General features: G+C 39.3%; 1 protein-coding gene and 1 pseudogene across 1 annotated transcript in view; both read left to right on the forward strand.

The window, feature by feature from the left end:
- Nucleotides 1-23934, forward strand: part of RP1 (RP1 axonemal microtubule associated) — a 378450-nt gene that overhangs the window by 263044 nt on the left and 91472 nt on the right. The window contains exons 23-24 of the mRNA XM_077166764.1: nucleotides 7156-7214; nucleotides 7534-7578. Coding sequence (XP_077022879.1) covers nucleotides 7156-7214; nucleotides 7534-7578 — 104 coding nt within the window. The remainder of the gene's footprint in view (nucleotides 1-7155; nucleotides 7215-7533; nucleotides 7579-23934) is intronic.
- Nucleotides 9634-19313, forward strand: LOC143685698 (V-type proton ATPase catalytic subunit A pseudogene; annotated as a pseudogene).

A 23934-nucleotide genomic window follows, 5' to 3' on the forward strand; every position in this document is an offset into this window, starting at 1 on the left:
CACAGAAGCTTTAAGCAACCAACAAAACTTGGAAGAAATACCTTTCTGAATGCTCCAGTAAACAGTTAAAGAACTACAGTAACAGGGTCATCACTGAATCAAGAGGAAGGTTACTGAAAGTGGTAGAATCTCATGGCACCCTGGCTGTCCTCTCCCTCTACCCTCACTGGTTCAGTGCAGAGCAAGCCTGTACTCCCAGTGAGGATCCCTGTCCTGGTTCTGGAAGGAGCAGAGTAACCCTCGGGCACATACTTGGAGCATGTATGTCTGGTGGTGACCTGAAGGACTCACCTGCCCTGTATGTAGAAGGTGGCTCACAGAACTCTCCTAAAGAATGTCATGGGAGAGTAGTCAAGTCATAGGGCAAGGGATTGCTGGCTGTAGGACATGCTGTGTAGTGCCCAAAGACCATGACAGAACTGTTTCCTAGGGAAGAGGAGATATTTGGAACCAAGTAAATAGGGAAATTTCTAAGGCTAATGTGCATGCGCCAAACAAGAAGAGTACAAAGAAAGGATCAGGGAGGCACCTATACTTAGGCCTGGAGCTTAAACTCATTGTATGGATAAACCCTAAAGGAGAACATTTCCATAAGTCGTTCTGAAAAAATTGAGAAAAGTGTTCTCTTTTTCTCCTTTTCTTTTCTTTCCTTTGGTTGTTTTTAGTTCCTGGCATTTAAGGAAAGCTCTGCATAACACTAGTTGAATACAAGCTTAAGAAACAGACATATCAGGGTCTAAATTTCAGTGATAACACATTAAATATCAAAATGACCAGTTTTAAGGGTGCAAGGTGGTTCAGTGGTAGAATGCTTGCCTCCCATGAGGGAGACCTGGGTTCAATTCCTGGACCATGCACCCCACCCTCACCCCCCCAAAAAACACCAGTTTTGAACAAAAGGTTACTGTATTAGTCAGGGTTCTCTACAGAAACAGAACCAACAAGATATATCTGTAAATATGAGATTTGTAAAAGTATCTCACCCAACTGTGGGGATGCAAAAGTCCAAAATCTGTAGGGTAGGCTGCAAAATTGGCAACTCTTGATTGTCAACTTCTCCAAGATGCTTGCTGGCTGAAGAAGCAGTGAAAATTCTCTCTTCTCCCTTAAAAGTCTTCAACTGATTGGATCAAATCCATCTGATTGGATTCTCTCATTTGTGGAAGACACCCCCTTAGCTGATCTTAGATGTAATCAGTCACAGGGGGAAGCAGCTGATTGATGATTTAATAAACCAGCATTCTGGTTTATCAACCAACCATTAAATATCTTTGCAGTAATGGTTAGGCCACTGCTCGCCTGACCAGTCAATTGGGCACCATCATGCGGCCAAGTTAACACCTGAATCCACCCACCACAGTTATAAAACATACAAAGAAAAGAGCAATTGCCCAGGCAAAGGAGAAGACCTGGAAAATACTAGACAAGGACTTTAAATAGTCCTAAGTATGTTCAGAGATGTCAAGGAAAACATGGAAAAGAACTAAAGGAAATCAGGAACTAGTAGATGAACACAGAAAGAATATAAATAAAGAGATGGAAATTAGGAAAAGGAACCAAACAAAGGTGAAGACCTCAGAAATTAAAAATTCCCTAGAGGGGTTCAACAGCAGATTGGAGCTGACAGAAGAAAGAATCAGAGAACTTGAAGGTAAGACAATTGAAATAATTTAATCTAAGGGAAAAAAAGAAGAAAGAATGAAGAAAAATGATCAGAACCTGAGGAACCTGTGGGGCACCATCAAGTGTACCAGTATACATACTGTGGGAATTCTAGAAAGAGAAGAAAGAAAGGGGCAGAGAGAATATTAAAAAAATAATAGCTGAAAACTTACCAAATATAAGCCCCAGGGTAGCTATAAAGAAAACATTAGAGAATATACAATCTCATAGAGACAGAAATTAGAGTACAGATTGCCAGGGAAGCATGGTCAGGGGAAATGGGAAATTAATACATAACAGGTATAGGATTTCTATTTAGGGAGATGGGAAAGTTTTTGTAATGGAAAGTGTGAGGGTACAGCAACAGTGTAAGTATGAATAATCCCACTGGATGGTATGCTTGGGAGTGGTTGAGGTAGAAAAGTGAATGTTGCATATATATTCCCACAAATGAACCAAAAGAATGAGCAACTAAAGAAACAAAGAAAAACAATACGTAATCCTGGACAGGATCTAATAATGGAGAAGAAAGTCTCCAAAGGACATTTGGGACATATGAAAAAATTAGAATATAGACCATAAACTTTATATCAATACTCAATTTCTTGACTTTGATAACTGCATTTAAGTTGGTGTGGTGTCTTAGAACTGTATGTATCTCAGAAAGTCATGTTCTTCAAGCTAATCTATTACTGTGGACATTATCCAATTGTAACTAGGACCTTTTGATGAAGTCATTTCAGATAAGACACGGTCCAGGGTGGGTCTTTATCATTTTACTGGAGTCCATTGCAAACAAGATGAATACAGAGAAAGAAAGAGAGAGAGCCACAGAAGTAAGAAGCTGAAAGCAATGAACCTTGGAAGAGAAGGGAGAGACCAGAAGATGCTGCCATGTGCCTTGCCATGTGGCAGAGGAACCAAGGATAGCTGTCAACAAGTCTCTGGGAAGAAAGGATCACTTCCATGATGCCATTGGACATTCTCATGTCCTCAAAACTGTAAGCCTGTAAACTAATATATTCCCATTGTTAAAAGCTGACCTACTTCATGGTATATTGCTTTTGGCAGCCTAGCAAATTAAAACAGTTGTTTATATAAGTAAATATCCTTGGTCTTAGGAAATACACATGGCAGTCTTAAGTGTTCACCAAGCATGATATATACAACCCACACTCAAGTGTTCAGAACATGGAAAGAGAGAGAGAGGGAGAGGAAAAAAGAAAGACAGCAAATGTAGCAAAATTTTAAAAGTTGATGTATCTGGGTATCTGGGGCAGAGTTAGGAGTTTTTAGGAGTTCTCTGTATGGAGTTTGTGTTATTTTTAAAACTGTCCTGCAAGCTTGAAAGCATTTAAAAATAATATATACCACTAATAGGTCTTGGAGCCAAGCATTGAAACCAAGCAGTTTGACTCCACTTTGATTCCAGAGTCTGTATTTTGAAACATAAAGCTGTCTGCCTATATTACTGACCTACCAACTCTTTAAGAAGATAACAATGTAGATGGAAAGATGGAATACCAGAACAAAGACATAACCAACCAAGCAAGATTGTATAATTAGGGGCTCAATAAATAAGTAAAATAAATTGTATGCATTGTTAGATTCCAGAGGTGGAAGAGAAAGGGTGCTGTGAGCTTAAGTGCTCAGAAGGAAATGTGATCTCTAAGAGCTTTTGAAAAATGGAAAGATGAACATCCTGACAGTGGGGCAGGACTGTGTGAGCTCACAGTTCACCTTATACAACAAATATTCCTAACCTCTGGTGATATCAAGGCCAATGCGGTTGAGTCAGTCCCACAGCTTCTATTCTCTATGGCATTCTCAGATCCAATGACCTCTCCTTAAGTAATTCGCATACATGACCCCATCTTGTCTTTTTTTCAGCAGCCTCCAGTTCTTCAGCCTTATGAAATTACAGATTAATTCATGTCTCTGTACCTTTGCCAACACTATTCTCTCACTCTCTCTAGTGCCCCTCCAGAACCCTGTCTTCCTGTCAGTCATCTACTTATCTTTCAACCTTCAGTTCTAGTGTCACCTCTGTGTTGAAATTGTTTTGTTCTTCTTTCCTTTGCATTATCCCATTTTTGCTTTTCAGACTTGGTCAGTCTTCTCTTATGCTCTAATCTGCAGGTATTTCTTACATCACTCAGAATGCTTTTTCCACCTGTTCTAGTTTACTAGCTGATGGAATGCGATATACCAGTAACAGAATGGCTTTTAAAAGGGGGAATTTGTTAAGTTGTAAGTTTACCATTCTAAGGCAGTGAAAATGTCTCAATTAAAGTATGTCTACAAAAATGTACAAATTAAGGCACCAAACAAGAGATTGCCTTCACTCAAGAAAGGCCGGTGAAGTTCAGGGTTTCTTTCTTAACTGGAAAGGTATATAGAGAATACAGCGATGTCTGCAAGCTTTCTTTCCAGGCTTCCTGTTTCATGAAGCTCCTCCGTGAACATATTCCTTCTTCATCTCCAAAGGTCTTCTGCTGTGTGGACTCTTGTAGTTCTTGTGCCTCTCAAGTTTTTTCAAAATGTTTCCTCTTTTAAAGGATTCCAGTAAACTAATCAAGACCTACCTGGAATGGACAGATTCACATCTCCCTGTAATCAAAGGTTAATACCCACAATTGGGTGTGTCCATCTCTGCAGAGATAATCTAATCAGGTTTCCAACCTACAGTGCTGAATAGGGGTTAAAAGAACAGGCTGCCTCCACAGTATGGATCAAGATTAAAACGTGGCTCTTCTAGGACACATAATCCTTTCAAACCAGCACACCATCCATCTCATCACATATCTGTTTCCTTCTTTACTCTGAAACTCCCTGGGGTCAGGCTCCTTGTTGCTTGTTCTTATACCCATAGCATTCAGTAAAGTGGCTGATGCAGAGAAGCACTTTCTATATGTTTATGAATGGATATGTGGATGGATGGATGGATGGATGGAAGTATGTTTGAATGTGGCATGATAACTAACTTTACATACCACTTAATAGTACACAAAGTGCTTTCCCATGACTGTTCATTTCATCTTTACAACAGTTACATGAGGGAAGTCATTTAGTCAAGGAATCAGGTTCTGGATGGCAATATCACAGAGCTGGTTGGATGATGGTTTTCACATTGTCTTGGCTTTTTCTGCAACCGGGTGCTTCTGACACAGAAGTCAGGCTGGTGCTGCCACGATGAGCTGTTACTCATCCTAAGCATTTTTTCCAAAGTGGTAGTATTTTCACAAACTTTTCCGGTAATATGATCTTTTGGAGGCACTAATAAAAAATATTATAGGAAGCCATGTGAAAATGGAAGCAAGACAGAGAGATCCATAGGGAAGTTATTAAAAATGCTGGTACTTATTTTTCTGTGCTGCTTTCTCAAAGCAGTGCTGTGGGCCACCCTTTCTAACCTCAGTCAGGTATCAGGCTGACCAAGGTGGCTCTGGGCATGCTCCTGTGGAGCTCACAGTGCATCGACAGGTGCCTTTACAGATGGAGGATCGGCAAGCCTGCAGAGGCAGATGGCTGGCAGGTTTCAGAATTGATCTGCTTGATTCTTTAAGCCACAGTTATGAAATCATTCTTCTCATGGTGATATGTACATACTAGGTTGTATTATGTTTGGCTTCATGAAAATCTATTCTCATAAATATGTTTTTATTTATAATTAAGCTTTGTTTCAATGGTCTCAAAATTCTGTGACAGATTTTTGGTCTTTGTTTCATTTGAGAAGTACTGATTTTAAAAGCCAGTAACTTAAAACTGCCACACAAAAACAAATGGTCCAGAAAATGTTTCTTTCCTTCTGAAGGTTTTATGCTGTATTTTTATCATTAACTAGTCTTTTACTATCAAACTTAAATGGCCAATTGAGACAAACAGTTCTGAGATCGTTCTTTCCTCACTGATTGAGACTGGGGTGGCAGGTGTTATGGGTAATATTAATTTAGCTTTCTGAGCTTTCTGGGCAGACTTGATGACCTTGCCAGCCCTAGCAGCTGTCTTGTCCACTGCCTTGATGATACACACAGCAACTGTTTGCCTCATATCATGAACAGCAAAACAACCCAGGAAAGGATAGTGAGAGAAACTCAAACACACATGGGCTTGCCAGAAACCATATCAACCACAGCAGCATCACCAGATTTAGGAATTTGGGGCCATCTTCCAGAGTCTTGCCAGAATGGTGGTCAATCTTCTTCAGCTTGGCAAACTTGCAAGCAATGTGAGCTGTGTAACAATCCAGCATTGGTGCATAGCCAGCACTGATTTGGCTTGGATGGTTCAGGATAATCACCTGAGCAGTGAAACCACCCACTTCCATTGATAGGTCGTTTTTGCTGTCACCAGCCACATTTTTTACAGAGACATTCTTGAGATGGAAGCCCACATTGTCCCCAGGAAGAACTTCACTCAAAGCTTTATGGTGCGTTTCAACAGACTTTACTTTAGTTGTAACAGTGACTGGAGCAAAGGTGACCATGATGACTGGCCTGAGAACACCAGTCTTCACTCAGCCCATAGGCATAGTGCCAATACCACCAATTCTGTAGACATCCTGAAGAGGCAGACACAAGGGCTTATCATTTGGATGAGTAGGTGGTAGGATGCAATCCAGAGCTTCAAACAGCCTGATTCCATTGGCATTGCCATCCTTATGGGTGACTTTCCATCCCTTGAACCAAGGCATATTAGCACTTGACTCCACCATGTTGTCATCATTCCAATCAGAACTTGACTCAAGTGCTACTGTGTCAGAGTTATAGCCAAATTTCTTAATGTAGGTGCTGAGTTCCTTAATGATTTCCTCATATCTCCTTTGGCTGTAGGGTGGTTCAATGGAATCTATTTTAACACCAACTATTAGTTGTTTCACACCCAGTGTGTAAGCCAGAAGGGCATGCTTATGGGTTGGCCATTCTTGGATATACCAACTTCAAATTTACCAACACCAGCAGCAACAATCAGAGATGTGCCTCTAATCATGTTTTTAATAAAGTCTCTGTATCCAGGGGCATCAGTGATGGTCACATAATACTTGCTAGTCTCAAATTTCCACAAGGAGATATCAATGGTAATATCACACTCATGTTCAGCTTTTAGTTTATCCAAGACCCAGGCATAGTTGATGAACCCCTTTCCCATCTCAGTAACCTCCTTCTCTAAGTTTTCAATGGTTTTTTTGTTGATTCCACCACATTCGTAGATCAGTTGGCCAGTCATGGTGGACTTGCCTGAATCTACGTGTTCAATAATGAAAATGTTGATATGAGTCTTTTGCTTTCCCATTTTGGCTTAAGATATAGCAGTGGTTTTCACAAACCTGTGTTCTGGAGGCAAATCTGTTGTGAAAAAGAACATCCAGGGCTTATAGATATATTTTAATGTGAAAAATTAATGCAGAATCTTGCTTACTGTAAAGAAATAGAGAAAATAAAATATTAATTCTCCCTCTTTTTATTCTCTGGCTCTCTCTTTTTCTCCCCTCAGATGGCTTCCCTTCATGTCCCAAGGCATAATCCATTCAGAAATTGAACTTTATCTTCAAGGTGAGGATTAATGAAATCTTCAGTAAGAGAAAGTACAAGATGATTTTATTATAGCTTGACATCATGGAGCATTCCCCTTTGCCCTCAGGACATCCTCTTTAAAAGAATCTGCCCTTTGCATTGGATTTATAGTTATTCCTCACAATGAAAATGAAAACATGTATAAAGATGTGTTTGTAATGGCATATGCCCTATTGTGCATTAAAACCAAGCTAAGGATTTGCTACCAATAAAGGGTTAATTTTGCACTTTTTTTTCCCCACTTATAAAGTCATCAGACAGATCTATTATTAACTGCACTTCACTTTTATTTTTGCAGAAATGCAAATAAATCATCAACCTAAAATACAAGAGGAAGCAAATGGTAAATTTTTTTGCCACTTTTCATGTTTTAATTATCTGATATTATTTATTTAAATAGTGTTTGAAAATTACCTGCTTTGCACATTTTTATAGTATGTTTTTATACAGTTTAACTATTGATTGGAAATGTCTAAAGTGAATATACGAGCAGGCATTATATTGTAGATTGATTTATAAAGAAGTCTTCATGAGCAACTTGAGCCCCACATGCTGTTTTTGCTTAATCCTTCCTTCTACAATATCTTAAGCATATGGGGGACATGACCATTTTTCAAATGACTAATTTCTATTAATGTAATTGTACTTTTTAAATTAACTTTGTGTATTGATTTTTCAGTTTTCCATTTAAATCATTTTTTTTTCTATTGGATTCTCCTCAAATCAACCTGAAATTGTTTTATTATTACATTTACTTTACATCTTAAAGCTGATCTAAATGAGATGTATAAATATAGATCAGTTATGTATATACCAGGTTAACAAACTTCTCTTTTCAAAAATATGCATAGTGTCTGCAGTAATTTGAAATTAGGCAAAGATTAATGATAGCATTATTATATTAGAGTCCTGCATGGGTTAGGATGGCCACTGTGATGCAAAAATTTCATTTCCATTGCTAACTAGCTTAGAAATTGTATTTTGGCTTCTATTTTACTTTTTGGTTGCTTAGTTATTTTATGGGGGAAAATCTGTGAAGTGTCAGTCAGTTTTATAAATGTTCCAGAATCTCTCAGTAAGTTTAAAGGAGATCCAAAGATCTACATCTTATAATAGTCCTTAAGTAATAATAAAATTTGAAATATTCTTTTTAGTAGAGAAACTACCCTTGAATTCAAGAACTTAGTGGGGCATATGTGAATACTATAGGTCAATATTTTAAAACTGATGATTTTAATTAAGTCTGAAGCCACAAATGTTGTAAGTCCTGTGTTAATAAAAGTCCCTGTATTCCACGTTAGAGAAACTGAGCATAGTGAAGTGAACACACTGTATAGAAGAGGTGTTTACTTAGTAGTTTGTTAGATGCCATTAAGAATAATTTCGATTAAAATAAGCTATTATAAAATGTTTTCTTGCAATAATTACTTCTATTGTTTTAATTTACTTTTTAATAGCTTCAATAAAATATCTTTTTAAAAATAGCTCAGATATGGATTAATTACAGATGTTAGGTCCTAAGACACTAGTATTACCTGCCTGTAAATGGCCCTCTTTCATTCTATTTTATTTATTAAATTTTTTGCATTAGCAGGCACCAGGAAACAAGCTGGGTCTCCAGCATGGCAGGAAGAACTCTGCCTGCTGAGCCATGGCCCGCCCCATTCTACTTTAAGTTTCTAAAGAATGTGATCTTTAATATTTCTTGGAATCTGATTGTGGAAATGCATTAGTATTCTCATAGTTCTGTGAACAAGCTAAGTTATAGTGGCAATTCCCTCGAGAGGTTAAGTTTTCTAAACTCTGTAGAAGCGTTACATTGTGTTTCAGAACAAGCACAGGGTTTCATCTGGAAAGCATATGAAGCACTTTTATGCAATTCTTGCCTTTCTATGTAGCTGCAGTGTGAAGAAAATACACGAAGATGGCGTTTCAATTTAAGGATAGAAAGGAAAAAAGGGGTCAACTTAATTTTCATTTCATTTTAAAGTGATTAACAATGAATACAGTTAAGGACCATCACTAATTCCTGACCATGTTGAGTGAATCACCACAATTATCTGAGACATGTTTCACAAACCTTGACATGCTTATAAACGTAATTATCTTTATTTCATATAGGAATAATCATTCTCCATGGTAAAACTGCATTACTGAGTTATACTGTGCTTAGTTATAATATTCATTCCTGGATTGAATTTTATAACTATTACAAGGGCCTTTTGCACATTGCTGTCATGACCAGCTCCATGCCAAAGACTCTTATTAATTCTAATAACTTTGATAAGGATGTGTTTAGAATCATTTGGGAAGACAGCCATCTCATGTGTCATTTGATGACACACCTTTTATTATCCCAATAAACCACTTAGGTCCTCTGCTACAATGGGGGTCAAGCATGAGGAGCGGTAATAGGAACTCATGTGTACTATTTCCTATTTAGTCTAAGTGTTTCAGATGTAGTAATTTATTTAATCCTCTCAACAACATGAGGCAGACAGTATCATTATTCCATTTTACAGATGATGGAACTGCAGGACACGGAGGTCATTTAACTTCCTTAAAGTTACACAAGTAGAAACTGCTGAGCTGTGTTCCAGTAGCTTTGATTCTCAAAGACGATTGTATAATGATGTAACTTTTACAATGTGTGTGATTGTGAAAACCTTGTGTCTGATGCTCCTTTTATCCAGGGTATAGACAGATGAATAAAAAAATATGGATAAAAATAAATAACAGAGGGGATAAGGGGTAAAATAAATTGGGTAGATGGAAATACTAGTGGTCATTGAGAGGGAGGGGTAAGGGATATGGGATGCTGAGATTTTTCTTTTTTTCTTTTTATTTCTTTTTCTGGAGTGATACAAATGTTCATAAAAATGATCATGGTGGTGAGCACAATTATGTGATAATACTGCGGCGCATGGATTGTACATCATGTGTGGAATGTGTGTGTGTGAAGATTTCTCAATAAAAATGTTAAAAAAAAAACAGAAAAGAAAAAAAGCTACAAGGTAGCAAATAACAGGTTCAATGGTAGTGGTTTGAGGCCAGTCTGTACTGTTTTTGCTTTATAAAAACTGTTTCTAACTGCATTAATCATTAGAATATATTCTGTGTTAAATCTTCTCTATCTTTGGATTTGTTTTGTGTGGTATTTTGTATAATTCCTAAGCCTAGATTTTTTTAGACCTTTAGCTTTCAGCCTTCTCCAATCCCAAGGGAAAGGCTTTTTTTTTTTTTTTTTTTAAATATCTGGATAGATTTTGTATGTTATTATCACCCTTATTAATCTCTTTTCACTCAGAACTTTTCTGGAGACAAATTGGATTTCTAGGCACCTGACTTTGTCATCTATTTGAAGACCATTCTTTCACAAAGGGTGGAGCTCTTTTGGCTTAATCCGAAAGTCTTGGGTTCAGCTCCCCAGCCTTTCCAGGCCTAGGTCCTGGCCTCCCATTGCATGGTATTTACCAGAAGCACAACCCAACCCTCAACCACTCAATGTCTGCTAATTATCTCTTCGTCATCATCATCGGTATTGTCATCATCATCAACAACATCATTATTTGGCACTTGGGGATTTTTCTTCCTTTCTTGGAAAGAAATAATACACTAAAAAATGAGATTTCTTTTTGTAATTTATACAAAATCTAGCTGTGTTATAGTGAGAAGGCTTTGAAAATGTCCCAGGAAACTGAGGTTTAGTAGTATAAGAAATTTGTCCTAAATCAAGCAAGTAGTAAGCAAGAGAGTTGCTATTGGAATTCAGCTTTAATTATTATACAGAACTATTACACTTTAAATGCCTTGGCTTCCTACATGCTCTCAAGGAGCTCTGACCCTAGGGACTTTAGATTCTTGGAGCACTTACCCATCTATTTACAGATGACACCAACTCACCACAGTATAATTATTGCCAACTTGGTGGATTATCTCTGGCAAAGATTATTAAAATATCTTCTCTCCCCTCTCCCTTCTACTTTCCCATACGTGCTCAGCTGGACTCACCACGCAAATAATGTCTGCTCAGGGAAAGAAAATTAAATTTAATCTTCGTCTCAGCTAAACCTAATTAAAAACATAAAATATTCTATAGCATCAGCATGCATTCCAAATCAAATGCAGGGGCTATGGATAGCCTCCTGCCCTGATCATTTATAGTATAATTTTCTTTAACGGTGTCAGTGATAATGGGGTGGCTGCCAACCTTCAAGGTCTGAGCCTGTGTGGTCAGTTTCGTTTCCTGAGGGGAGGAACACTGTAAGAGCAGGGGGTCTGGCCGGCATTCGGGACCAGTGTCTCAGATGAGTGTGGGTGATGGGTGAAGTTGAGATGCAGTTGTCAGCAAAACCACTTCCCAGAAGAATTATCTCATCCATCCCAACCTACATAGCCTGAACCTGAGTTAGCAATTCATATGGGACTAAATGGGGGAAAAAGTCAATGTGCAAACACATTTGGAACAAAAAGAAGAAAGGTCAGCCTGGAGAAATTCTCCTCGGCAGAGGTCAGGTGCTTGCTGTGACCTGCTGTTTGGTGCCCAGAAGCTTTGGCATGGGTATGCCAGGAAGAGCTAAGTGAGCACCAGGGAGCAGATGCAGTGGTCCCCATTCTGCCTGTCTGGCTTTAGTCTTCTCTTCTCCTAACATTTAAATAGTTACTCTGATTCCAGCCCTTTGGTTCATATCTTTCCCTTCTGAGACAGAATACCTGTAAATTAATGCAGGAATTGAATGAGATGGATTTGACACTGAAACAGTAAAACTCTGCTTTCAGCATCTTCAGAACATCCAGCAGCCAAGCAGACACATTACCAGAAAGAACCTATTCTTCAACCAATAAGTATTTTTAGATGATTCACAAAGAGCATAGTATGGTTTGGGGTAAAGTAGAATTACTCATTTGGGGGGGCTTTTATTTATTCTGGGGCAAGTCTTCTCAACCTTGACACTACTGACATTTTGGGCCAGATAATTCCTTTTTTGTGTATGGAGGCCTGTTCTGTGCCTTTTTAGCATGTGGCCTCTGTCCATTAGCTGCCAGTAACACATAGATCTCAGCTGTGACCACAAAAAATGTCTCCAGGCATTGCCAAAAGTACCCTGTGGCAAAATTCCACCCAGTTGAGATCCCCTGATCTAGGAAATAGTGGCTTTTCATTGGAAGACAGCTCAGGATTATTGGGATGGGCAAGTTTGGGAAGGTAGATATGGCAGATTATATTTGCTGAAAATGACTGTAATTGCAACATCTTCTGTCCCATATGCTTTCCAGAACCTTGCTGTACCCCCATCAGAATCTCTATCCTCTGGAAACAGGGCAGACTTTTGAAGCTGCCTACTAATAGTCTCCAGTAGAGGTGATTCTAAATGATATTTTTGCTGTATACTGTGAGATCATGAAAGGCAATGAGCTGCTAGCTGGTTCTCTCTCTGGGATGTTCTTCCTTGGAACTTGGCCACCATGCTGCGAGGAAGTGCAGGCCACATAGAAAGGTCCATGTGGAGAGGTGCCAAAGACATAGCTAAGCTTCCAGCTAGCAGCCACCTTCAACTTGCCAGTCAAATGAGTGAGCCAGCTTCGAAGCAATACCTTCATGGTGGAGCAGCCCTCACTGATGCATTTGGAGCAGCACTGATCCTTCCTTGCCTAGCCCAACCCCAATTACAAATTCATTGCCCAAATAAATGATTATTGTCATTTTAAGCCATTATGTTTCAGAATGGTTTGTGATTTAGCAACAGTAACTTGTGCAGTAGAATTGGTGGTGGGCAGTTCATGTAAATCTATGGGTAGATCAAGGCTTGGATTGTAAATGTGTTGAGAATCATGGGTTGGTATCTTAATGACTGGCATGAAGTGATGCAATTCTGAAGGTAGTTTTAGACCTAGCAGATTGCTTAGGAAGTCGAAACAACTCCACTGCTAACTCTCTGCTTGGTTTGGGGCCGCCATTGTATTTCTTCGTGTCTCAGTGTCTTTTCTACGAAATGGAGACAATAATGTACTCAATCTTATGGAGCTGTTATGAGGATTGGTTAAAATGATATCTGTAAAGCACCTTGAACAAGGCCTGGCACATTTTATGTATTCGATAAATAGTTTCAAATTTGCTTTTCCTCTCATGTGCACTTCCCAGTGCAGGCTCACTGCCAAGTGTCTGGCCTCGGCAGATGCATGTCGGCCATCTCGACATCTCTCATCATCGATCCCTAATCTTTTCTACTCCTGGGGTGTCCTTTCCCACATCACACAACAATAAACAACAAACCAAATCATAGGAATGACGAGAATCACGCTTGCCAAAAAAATATGACATCATAAGACTCTCACGCATAAGATATATTATGTAATAGATGCATTCCTGATAGCATTTTATGATTGTTTCTCAGACTTCAAGTGGAGAAAATTGAGCTTTGTTTGAAACCATTTAATTCTCGGGAGCATAACTGTATCTAATTCTGTATCAAATTTATCCTAATTCCTATGACAACAGCCCATCATTCCTTTATTGCTTTACGTGTATAATAGGATTAATGATATTTGTCTCTTGGAAGGGTAGAAATATTTATAAAGTACTTAAACATGAAAAAAAACCTCATGATTCTCTTATGAGGTTGCATTTTGAAGGACTTGTCAATTTATATGCATGGAATTGTTTGGAAGTAAAATGATAAAAAATTAGAATAAGTAATACATCGTATTGTTTACAGTACTTTTACCAAATCTCATGGAAATATATTTACATGTCCTTCAATATGAGGGTGATACAAGGTCAATATTGTTTCCATTATCTTTGTGCTAATAATAAGGCCAATTATGCAGCTAAATAACAATGTCCTTGTTCTCTGTATGAAGAATGACACTAATAACATATCATCATCAGGACTTGTTCTTTGCTAATTGAGAAATAGTTATACAGTGTGCTGAAACATTCTAATAATACCTTCAATAACCTCCCTCTACAAATGCAGTCTTCATTTTTAAAACACTCCTTAACAGATTCCCAAACATTTTATAAAATCCTTTTTAAGAGGCTGCTATGTTCTAGGTGTTGGACTGGGCACTGGGATACAGAGATTTAAGATTAAAGCCTGCCCTTCCAGGGTATTCCATCTGGGTGGATAGAAAGGGGTGAACTGGAAACAGAGACAGGGCACTTATTTCCATGTCTAAAAGTTGAGGGTTCTGTAGAGATAGGAAGCTCGAAGTGGTTACTTTTAGTTACAGAGAAGGTGCTCTGGAAACACTTCATAGAGGGAGTGACCTCTGAGTCAAGCCTGGAATCAAGGTGCTCACCAGGTGAAAGGAGGAAGAGAAAGGAGGGAAGGAGAAGACATTCTGGCAGAGGGATTACAAGCAAAGATCTGGAAGCAGGAAAGAGACAGGAGGTGGTACAAGGGGAGGTCCTTGTGTGAGAAGGTACCTGGGGAGGGGTCAGAGCAGCTTCATGGAAGATGTCATGGGCAGTGGGTACCAGCATCATGAACAGAGCTAGAATAAGCATCTGACAAGTATGCCAAACTTTATGGAATATTAAAACACTGCCGAGGGACAGAGCTTCTGAGGCCTAGAAGGTAAATTAATATGATGGATTTCTCCAAGTTACCAAAATACTTGATGAAGATAAAGAAAACATATTTGCTTATGTGCATGGAGTCTCGGGACCTATGATTATAGCCTGTAACAAGGCAGGTGGGGCTATGTATGAACAGGTCAGTGGACCACAGAAAGTTGGTTGGAAACCCTGAAGGATGACATGACAACCGGGGGTATGAACAGAGTCTGTTGGTGGTCTTCTCCTCTGCACTGGTAAACACCTCGTGGGTGAGTTGGTCCTGGAACTATGGAAGTCATATTTGATGATATTCAAAGACATTTGTTGGGTATCAGCAGGCAGACCCTGTAGTAGTCAGGATTCTCTAGAGAAATAAAACCAACAGGAGATGGGTATAAATACGAATCTCTATAAAAGTGTCTCATGCAACTGTAGGGATGCATGAGTCCAAACTCTGCAGGGCAGGCCACAAGCTGGCAACTCCCATGAAGGTCTTTAATGAATTCCTCAGGAGATGCTGGCTGAAGTGGCGAGAGAGATTCTCTATTCTGACTCCTCCTTTTAGGCCTCTAGCTGATTTGATTAAGATGTCACTCATTGCAGAAGGCACTCCAATTAGCTGAATGCTGCTGTAATCAGCCATAGATGAAATCCATGTGCTGACGAATTAAGTCTATAGCAACAGAACAGCTGGACACCATCACCTGGCCAAGTTGACACCTGAACCTAGCTATCACATGTCTACCCCTTGTCAACTTAGCAGCTATATGCATCACCTTAAGCCATGCTTAATGTCTAAATAGTTTACAACTGCAGACATATTTTCTACCTAACAATGCTCATCGTTCTTGTGTACAAAGCGCTAAATCCTTACAGAATAGGGTGCAAGTACTTGAGTAACATTTACCCTTAAACTTGGTATCCTATAACTTAAATACTATAACATGAACAATGCAACTTATATCATATGATAAAGGGGATAAGATAGAGAGGAAAACAAAGATGTTCGCTTTATGTACAAATACAGACATGCTCATACAAAACAAGGGTGGAATATTTATACCATTACAGCCCTTGTTTCTGTAACTTGTCACATGGTTGTAGTTCATATCTATCACTACCTGCTTCCGCTACCCCATTCCATGTTCCCTTGACCCTAAGCAAGCACTTCAGCTGGCCATGGTTCTTCACTTGGAGGGGTGAACTAAACCTTCATTCTTGCAGTTTCTGAGCCATTGGTAGTCCTGCCTGGATTGGGTTGTTGCAATTTCCTATTGACTTTAATCACAGGGCATGGTAGTACTAAGAGACACACTAAGGGATCTCCTGTATTCCAGGAAAACTCTTCTGTACCTCCATCATGTAGTTGCCACCCTATTTCCCCTTTACAGCGGATCAATTACCCAAGACAGGCTAGTAATTCCTGTCTTTACCTGTTGATTCAGAGGGATGAGAAGTCCAAAGTGACCAGGTGACACTATTAACTTCCTATGCAATGGAATCATGATTGTGTCTCTCAGTGGAAGCACTCTTCCTTCTGGAACTAAGACCTGTAGATCAGCAGAGCTCAAGATTGCAGGGACAGGAAACAAAAATTTTCTTGGTGGACCACTAGAGGAAATATTGAGTAGTGACACTCCAATTTCTACCCATTGATTCCTGGACACATGGAGTCCTGGCTATGGATGAAACAGCACCATAGAGTGGATGCTGATTCAGAGCATACACAACCTCCTGGAGAACATTACCATAGCCCTGCAAGGTATTGCAACCTAGTCAGCACTGTAATTGAGTCTTCAAAAGGCCATTCCATCATTCTATCAATCCAACTGCTTCAGGATGATGGAGAATATGGTAAGAGAAGAGAATTCCATGGGCATGTACCCATTTCTGCACCTCATTGCTTGATCAGAAGCAATGCTGTGTGGAATACCATGATGGTGAATAAAGCATCTATAAATCCATGGATAGTAGCTTTGGCAAAAGCATTGCATGCAGGGAAGGTAAACCCATAACCAGAGTATGTGTCTATTCTAATCATAACAGATCATCGCCTCTTCCATGATGGAAGTGATCCACTGTAATCAACTTGCCACCAGGTAGCAGGCTGATCACCTCAGGGAATGGTACCATATCCAGGGCTGAGTGTGGGTCTCTGCCCCTGGAAGATTGAGCACTTGGCAGTAGCTGTAGCCAGGTTGGCCTTGACAAGTGGAAGTCCATGTTGCTGATCCCATGCATAACCTCCATCTCCACAACAATGCCCACTTTGTTCATGAGCCCATTGGGCAATGGCAGGAGCGGCTGTGGAAAGAGGCTGACTGGCATTTACAGAATGGGTCATCTTATCCACTTTATTAAAACCTTCCTCTGCTAAAGTCACGTTCTGTACACATTCACATGGGACACAAGTATCTTCTTGTTTTTTGCCCACTCAGAAAGGTGTATCCACATACCTCTTCCCCAGACCTCTTTGTCACCAATCTTCCAATCATGTTTCTTCCAAGTCCCTGACAGTCCAGCCAATCATTAGCACAGCCCATGAATCAGTCAGTATACAAACACAGCTCCTGCCAGTTCTCCTTCCAACTAAAATGAACAACCAGGTGCATTGCTCGAAGTTCTGCCCATTGGGAGGATCTCCCCTTACCAGTGTTTTTCAGGGATATCCCAGAGAGGGACTGCAGAGCTGCAGCTGTCTACTTTCAGGTGGTACCTACATGTCATGCAGAACCATCTGTAAACTGGTCCCAAGTTTTCTGTTCATCAGTCAACTGACTATAAAAAACTCCTCAATAAGTCATAGCTGTGGGCTAGGAAAGTGAAGATAATGTGCCAGAAGCAGACCTGTGGGCATTTGGGCCACTTCCTCATGTAACATATTTGTACCTTCAGGACCTGCTCAGGCCCTGCCTTGTATATACCATTTTCATTTTTTGATGCACACCCAACTTTATGGCTTGTTGGGTCAGACAACACCCAGCTCATGATAGGCAACTTAGGTCTCATGGTAACTTGGTGGCACATGTTCAAACATTCAGTCTCTACTAAGGCCCAGTAGCTGGCCAAAACTGTTACTGTAAAGGAGAGTAGTTATCGGCACCGACATCCCCAGAGGAGAACAGAGACATGAAGTGGGATTTTATAGCTTACAAAAAACCTACACATCGGTCATCATATCAGTAGCAGGGATATTTATGGAATTGTCAATCAGAACTTGCTCATCAGATGCAAAATCATGTTCCCACCATGAAAAAGAGGAACAGATACATTGTTCCACCTGGGAACTATGATTTTTTTGATGTCTGGGAATTTGAATTTGAAGGTGTAAAGAAGAAATTCAGCATGGTCCCAGCATGACCTGTATGTCAAGTTCAACTTGTCCCTGAGAAACTGCCAACCAATCATCCTTTGTTGACTGGCTTGAGAGTTCTTGATGCTACTCCTTTTCCTGGGGCTCTTGGCTATTGGTACTATAGTAATATTGCAGTCCTTATCCAAGTTTTCCACTGGTGATGTCATCATCTATGTAGGGTGCTGTCAAAGAGGAAATGAGATGTCTGAAGTTGTCTGGGATTTCCCAGTGCTCATGATGGAAGTTGATGGTAAGTTAGTCCAATTTGAAGAGAACAGCTTTGCTAGTCAGTACCTCCAACATGCTTGCTATTGTAAGAGAAGCCTGTTTTGTACTGAAATTATTCTGTCAGAATATTTCCATGACATGGGCTGTCATGTCAGTATAATGGCTGGCTCTACCTCTAGAGGAGCTGAGGTCTTAGGGTAAACCCCAGTCACTCAGCTGAAATGCCTGCATGGTGGACAGCTTGCATATCATTTTGCTGGCCTGTTTTTTCTTTTTCTTTTTTTTTTTACTGTGAATGAGCAGGCAGAGTGAAAATCTTGAAGATCCTCAAAGAGAAGGGAGTATCAGCATTGTAGGAACAGTTTCTCTACCTGCTACTCTTGTTCAGGTGCTCTGGGGCTTAGATAAGAAACTAGCTCAACATGAGCACTTCCCCTCTGTCAATTGAATAAGCAGCCACAGGAAGTACATATGTGACTTGGATGAGTACTAAGACAAACACTTGTCAAAGTTGTTCCTCTGAGGACCAAAGCTAAGGAGATTCTGCAGGAAGAGAAAGACCTGGCAGAAACTGTACACCTTGTGGGAAAGGCTTCTTTATCCCACTGGTAGTACCAAAACTTATCAAAGGTGATTTCCTACCACGAAATATATATACTCTTTTTGACAGGTTCTGCCCATTCTGAAGGAGAGTAAGAATGCTGTTCAATGCAACTACATTTCATGATATGGTTGGGATAGCTGTGAAAGCCACTGCCCAGACTGACAATAAAATGACATGGCCCATTATCCATGAGCACATGGGGAAATCCTCTACATAATTTCCACCATGAAATATGAGGATCCAGTGAAAGTCAGTGAGGAAAAGATCAAGGCAGACTATGCACAACTTCTTAAAGGGTTGCAGGATAGATTTCATGGCTTCAAATATTAGAACTGTGATTTCCTTCCTCTTTGTCCTTCATACATGGGTATTTTCCTAAATTGCTTAGCTCAAATCCTTTGCTTCTTTATCACTCAGCTTTAAGACTCATGCCTAAGTTTTCTCATTTATTTCCCTGTTTATTTGATGGCTTGTTTTATCAAACAAATTTTCCTTTGTTACTGTGTTTGAAGGGTCTCCCTGATTCTTTATCTTTGATGGTGAATGTAGTAAATATGATATGGGATACCACTGTAGATGTGTGTGGATGATGGCGACCCTCCTTGTTCTGGGTTTAATATTTCCTTTTCTACATCAAACTGTAAACAAGACTACGACATGTACTTTCTTAGTAGTGGATTTGGATTGGAAGGCCAGGCTTCTACACCCTTTGACAGCTACTCTACCAAGTGACCCAATATCTATGTGGGAAGGTTATTTCAACTTAGCATTTTGCTAAGTAGTTGCTTTGCAGGAAATATTTCCTTTTTAAAAAATATGAATGATTAACGTTCCAATTATGCATTGCTTTCCAGTATAAATCAGGAATGTTTGAGGTAAACTGTAGGGAACTATACTGTTTTTGAAATAGGCAATAATGGGACTCAGTACAATACGTGATTCATTACCCTCTAAAATCGTGAAATGGAGCTAGGCAGGCAAATTTAGATGAACTCATCTTATTAAGGCATGCTTTATTTCACTAAGAAAAATTCAGGATCAAGGACTATTTTATTCATGACTAGGAAATTATTTTTTTAATTACATTAAAAAATTAACCAAAAACTCAATCCATATCATATCCTCTTTCTTTTCCTCAAACATCTGAGAAGACTAAGTTTCTAAAACCCACGTGGCAATGTGATCACCATTCAAATGCCAGAGAAGATTTTTAGTAGTGGTTAAAATTTCTTTGCCCCTTTACGCTCCACCAGGCTATAGTGATTCTTGAGGCTACAGTGGCATTATATTTAATGTGTTGTACATGTTTTGCTTGCTTGTTGCATTGTTAAGCAACCAGTTTATCAGTTGTAGAAATATTTCCATTCTCTGGTTCAAAATGTTTCTCAAAATATCTCTAGCCATAGCAGCATAATAACTTCCATTCTGTTTAATAGATATGATAATAACTTTTATATTTGCTGATAACATAACCTATATCTTGTGAGTAAAGGTCATTTCATCCTTTTTTTGGTATTTTTTTATTAGAGAATGGTAAGCTTGCAGAAAGATCGTCTGGAAAATAAAGTTCCATATATCCTCCTCCCAACACATTGACAGAATTTTCCCTATTATTAACATTTTGCTTTTGTGTAATATCATTTTTTCACAACTGATCAAACAACATTATTTTAATTATGCTATTAACTATAGTCTATGGTTTTACATTATGGTTCATTGTGTATGTTGTACAGTCCTATATTTTTAAAAATTTTTATTCTAGTAACATTTAAAAGTCCTAAAATTTCTCCTTTAACAACATTCAAATATATAATTCAGTGATTAATTGTTCATCCTATTTTTTAAGTATATTTTAAAAAATAATGATTTCTGTGCTTATATAATAAAAAACACAGCAGAACAGCTTTGGGAGATTCATTTCCTGTGAACTCTTTCTGACCAGTAATACCGGTTCCATTGCTTCTTCTATAGGAAGACCAGAGGGTGTGTGAACATGTCTAAAAATCTCAATACTCAAATGTATTAACATAGGTACAGTATTTATTTTATGCTTCAGCATATTGTTAATTAAAAATTTAAATAATGCATTTTTGTTGGACCATTAAGGAAAGATGCAATCAATAGAGAGTTCAGCTATTGTTTTGTTTAAATCCTTACAGATTTAAGGCATATACAGTTGCCTGCCATTCAGGAAAAGTATTTTTCCATGAAACTTTTGTAAACCTTTCAGAAGGTTGCCAGGAAAAAATTATGCAATGACTTGTAGAGATGCAGACTTATTGATGTGGCTTAGTCAGCTTGCTTCCAATGTGCCTGTGGTGGTTGGGAACTGCATATACCCCAGGAAAACATGTTCCTAACGTTAATTTATTCTTGTGAATGTGAACCCATTTTAAGTAGGATTTTTTGATGACACTACTTCATTTAAGTTGTGACCCACCTCATTCAGGATGGGTCTTAATCCTATTACTGGAGCCCTTTATAAATGGATGGAGAGAGAGAGAGAGAGAGAGAGAGAGAGAGAGAGAGAGAGAGAGAGAGAGAGAGAGAGAGAGAGAGAGAGAGAGAGAGAAAACCATGGCAGCAAGAAGCTGAAAGCAAGCAACAAACCCCAGAAGAGAATGGAGAGACCAGCAGATGTTCCCATATGCCTTACTATGTGACAGAGGAACCAAACAGCACTGACAGCCAGTCTTCAGGAATAAAGCACTGCCTTCATGATACCTTGATCTGGACATTTTCCTGGCCTTAAAACTGTAACGTAATAAGTTCTCATTGTTTAAGCTGAGCCATCTCATGGTATCTTCTTTAGGCAGTCTAGGAAACTAAAACAAATTTTTGGTACCAGGAGAGTGGAGTGCCACTTCTGCAAATAACAAAAATGTAGAAATGGCTTTGGGATTGGCTAAAGTGGAGGCTGGAAGAATTGTGGAGTGTTTGATAGAAAGGGCTTAGATTGATTTGAAGGCTCTTGGTAGGAATATGGATGCTAAAGTTACTTCCAATGCACTTGGGTTTTTAGCTGAGGAGATTTCCAAGTTAAGTGTGGAAATTGCAGCTTGATTGCAGTCTCCTTGTAGCTTATAATAAAATGCAAGAGGAAAGGATAAGCTGAGAACTGAACTCCCAAAAACAGAGAAGTGAGAAATTGGTGATTTGGTAAATTATGAGCTTCAAGAAAATGAGTCCCTAGACAGTAGTGCTCCATATGTGGGTTTAACTGAATATGGATCCATTCAGTGAGCCATATCACTGCAAGTCAGGATTGGAAATGCAGTTATCTAGGAAGGACCTGTGGAAATTCCTACTTTAGATGATTTGGAGCCCTGTGTGCTACATGCAAAACCAACAAGTTATTTTGCAAGATCTGTATGCACAGAACCATTGCCAGTTTGGATTAAAGGGGGCAAACAAGGGAAAAGTCGAAGAAAAAAATCAATTTAGGGCCAGAACCATGGAAGCTGATGTCTGGACCAGAGACATCTTCTTGGACCATGAGACTGTACACATCCATGTGTGTGGAAAGAGTCTGATCTGGCACTTGGAGGGAGGTGCCTTCCACTTCATTGTTCATGAAGGGTGCTACCATCCCAGTCTTCAGAGAGGAAGAAGCTTATTTCCTGCGGACTGTGGAGAGTCTTGTCATTACCTCAATGCCTGAAGAGAGTGGAGCCTTCACCCCAATGTTTGGGGAGAGCATGGTTGCTGCACACACACTTGGAAGGGGCCTGGCTACTGCTTGAGCAGGCCAGGAGGACAAAACATTGTTCTATAGGGGACTCTTAGAACTTGATATCTAATGGAGTATAGCCTGCAGGGTTTTGGAATTGTTTAGAGCTCATGACCCCAGTTTCCCTCCAATTTCTTCTCATGGTAATGGAAATGTTTATCCTATATTTGCCCCTCCTTTGTATATTGGAAGCAGATTTTTTTTCTAAATTTCACAGGCCCCCAGGGAGAGGCAAATTGTGCCTATAACTGATTTTAATATTGTTACTGAAATGTTTTATGGTTTTTGTGATATTGTGATTGAATGAATGTATTATATATGTGGAAAGAATATGTACTTTTAGGGTCCAGAGGGTGGAGTGTGATTGTTTGAAGCCATGTGTATCAAGAAAAGTGTGCTCTTAAAGCCAATCCATTCCTGTGGGTATGGACCCATTCATTGTAAGTAAGATCTTTTGGTGAGTAGGATCTTAAGTTGAAATGTGATCCATCTCATTTATGCTGGGTTTTAATCCTCTTACTGGAGTCCTTTATAAATGGAAGTTATTTAGAATACTTTCATCTCCATTGGTCTTAGGTGCCTCTGAAAGGAGACCACTGTTTTAATTTCCTGGGCTGCTTGGCCTCTCTGCCACATGGCAAGGCACATGGCGGCATCTGCTGGTCTCTCCCTTCTCTTATGAGTTTTGTTGCTTTCAGCTTCTTGCTTCCATGGTGCCCTCCTCTCTCTCTCTCTCTCTCTTCCTTCCATTTATAAAGTAAGAGGATTAACCTTAATGTAATTTTTATGCATTCTTATTAAAGAAATATGATGAGTGTCCTAACCTGGAATTCTTCAACCTCTAGCTACAATAATCTTTTCAAAAGATGATGCTATACTGTATTTATGATGTTCTGCTTGGTCCTAAGTATTAAATCTCAGACATTGTATCCTTTGGAAACTTCTTTCCATCCTGAAGAATGAATGGAAGAGGCTATATATTTGCTTCCTTATGCTTGAGATTTCCCTATACTTATATTAAAAGTTGTCTATAATTGTTAAAATCTATGAAAGTATAGAAAGTGGATTTTTAAAAAAATGCCAGTGATGTAGAGAGATGAGGAAACTTTTGTTTATCATAACCTCTCTCAAGGGAATAGGGTCAAAGGAATTATTGGAGTGGAGCCTGGGGGATCCCTAAGGGGATTTTAGGGGGGGGGTGGCTCTGGCCAGTTTTAGAGC

This window comes from Tamandua tetradactyla, chromosome 6 (genome assembly GCF_023851605.1).
Source record: "Tamandua tetradactyla isolate mTamTet1 chromosome 6, mTamTet1.pri, whole genome shotgun sequence".
NCBI classification, from domain to species: Eukaryota; Metazoa; Chordata; class Mammalia; order Pilosa; family Myrmecophagidae; genus Tamandua; species Tamandua tetradactyla.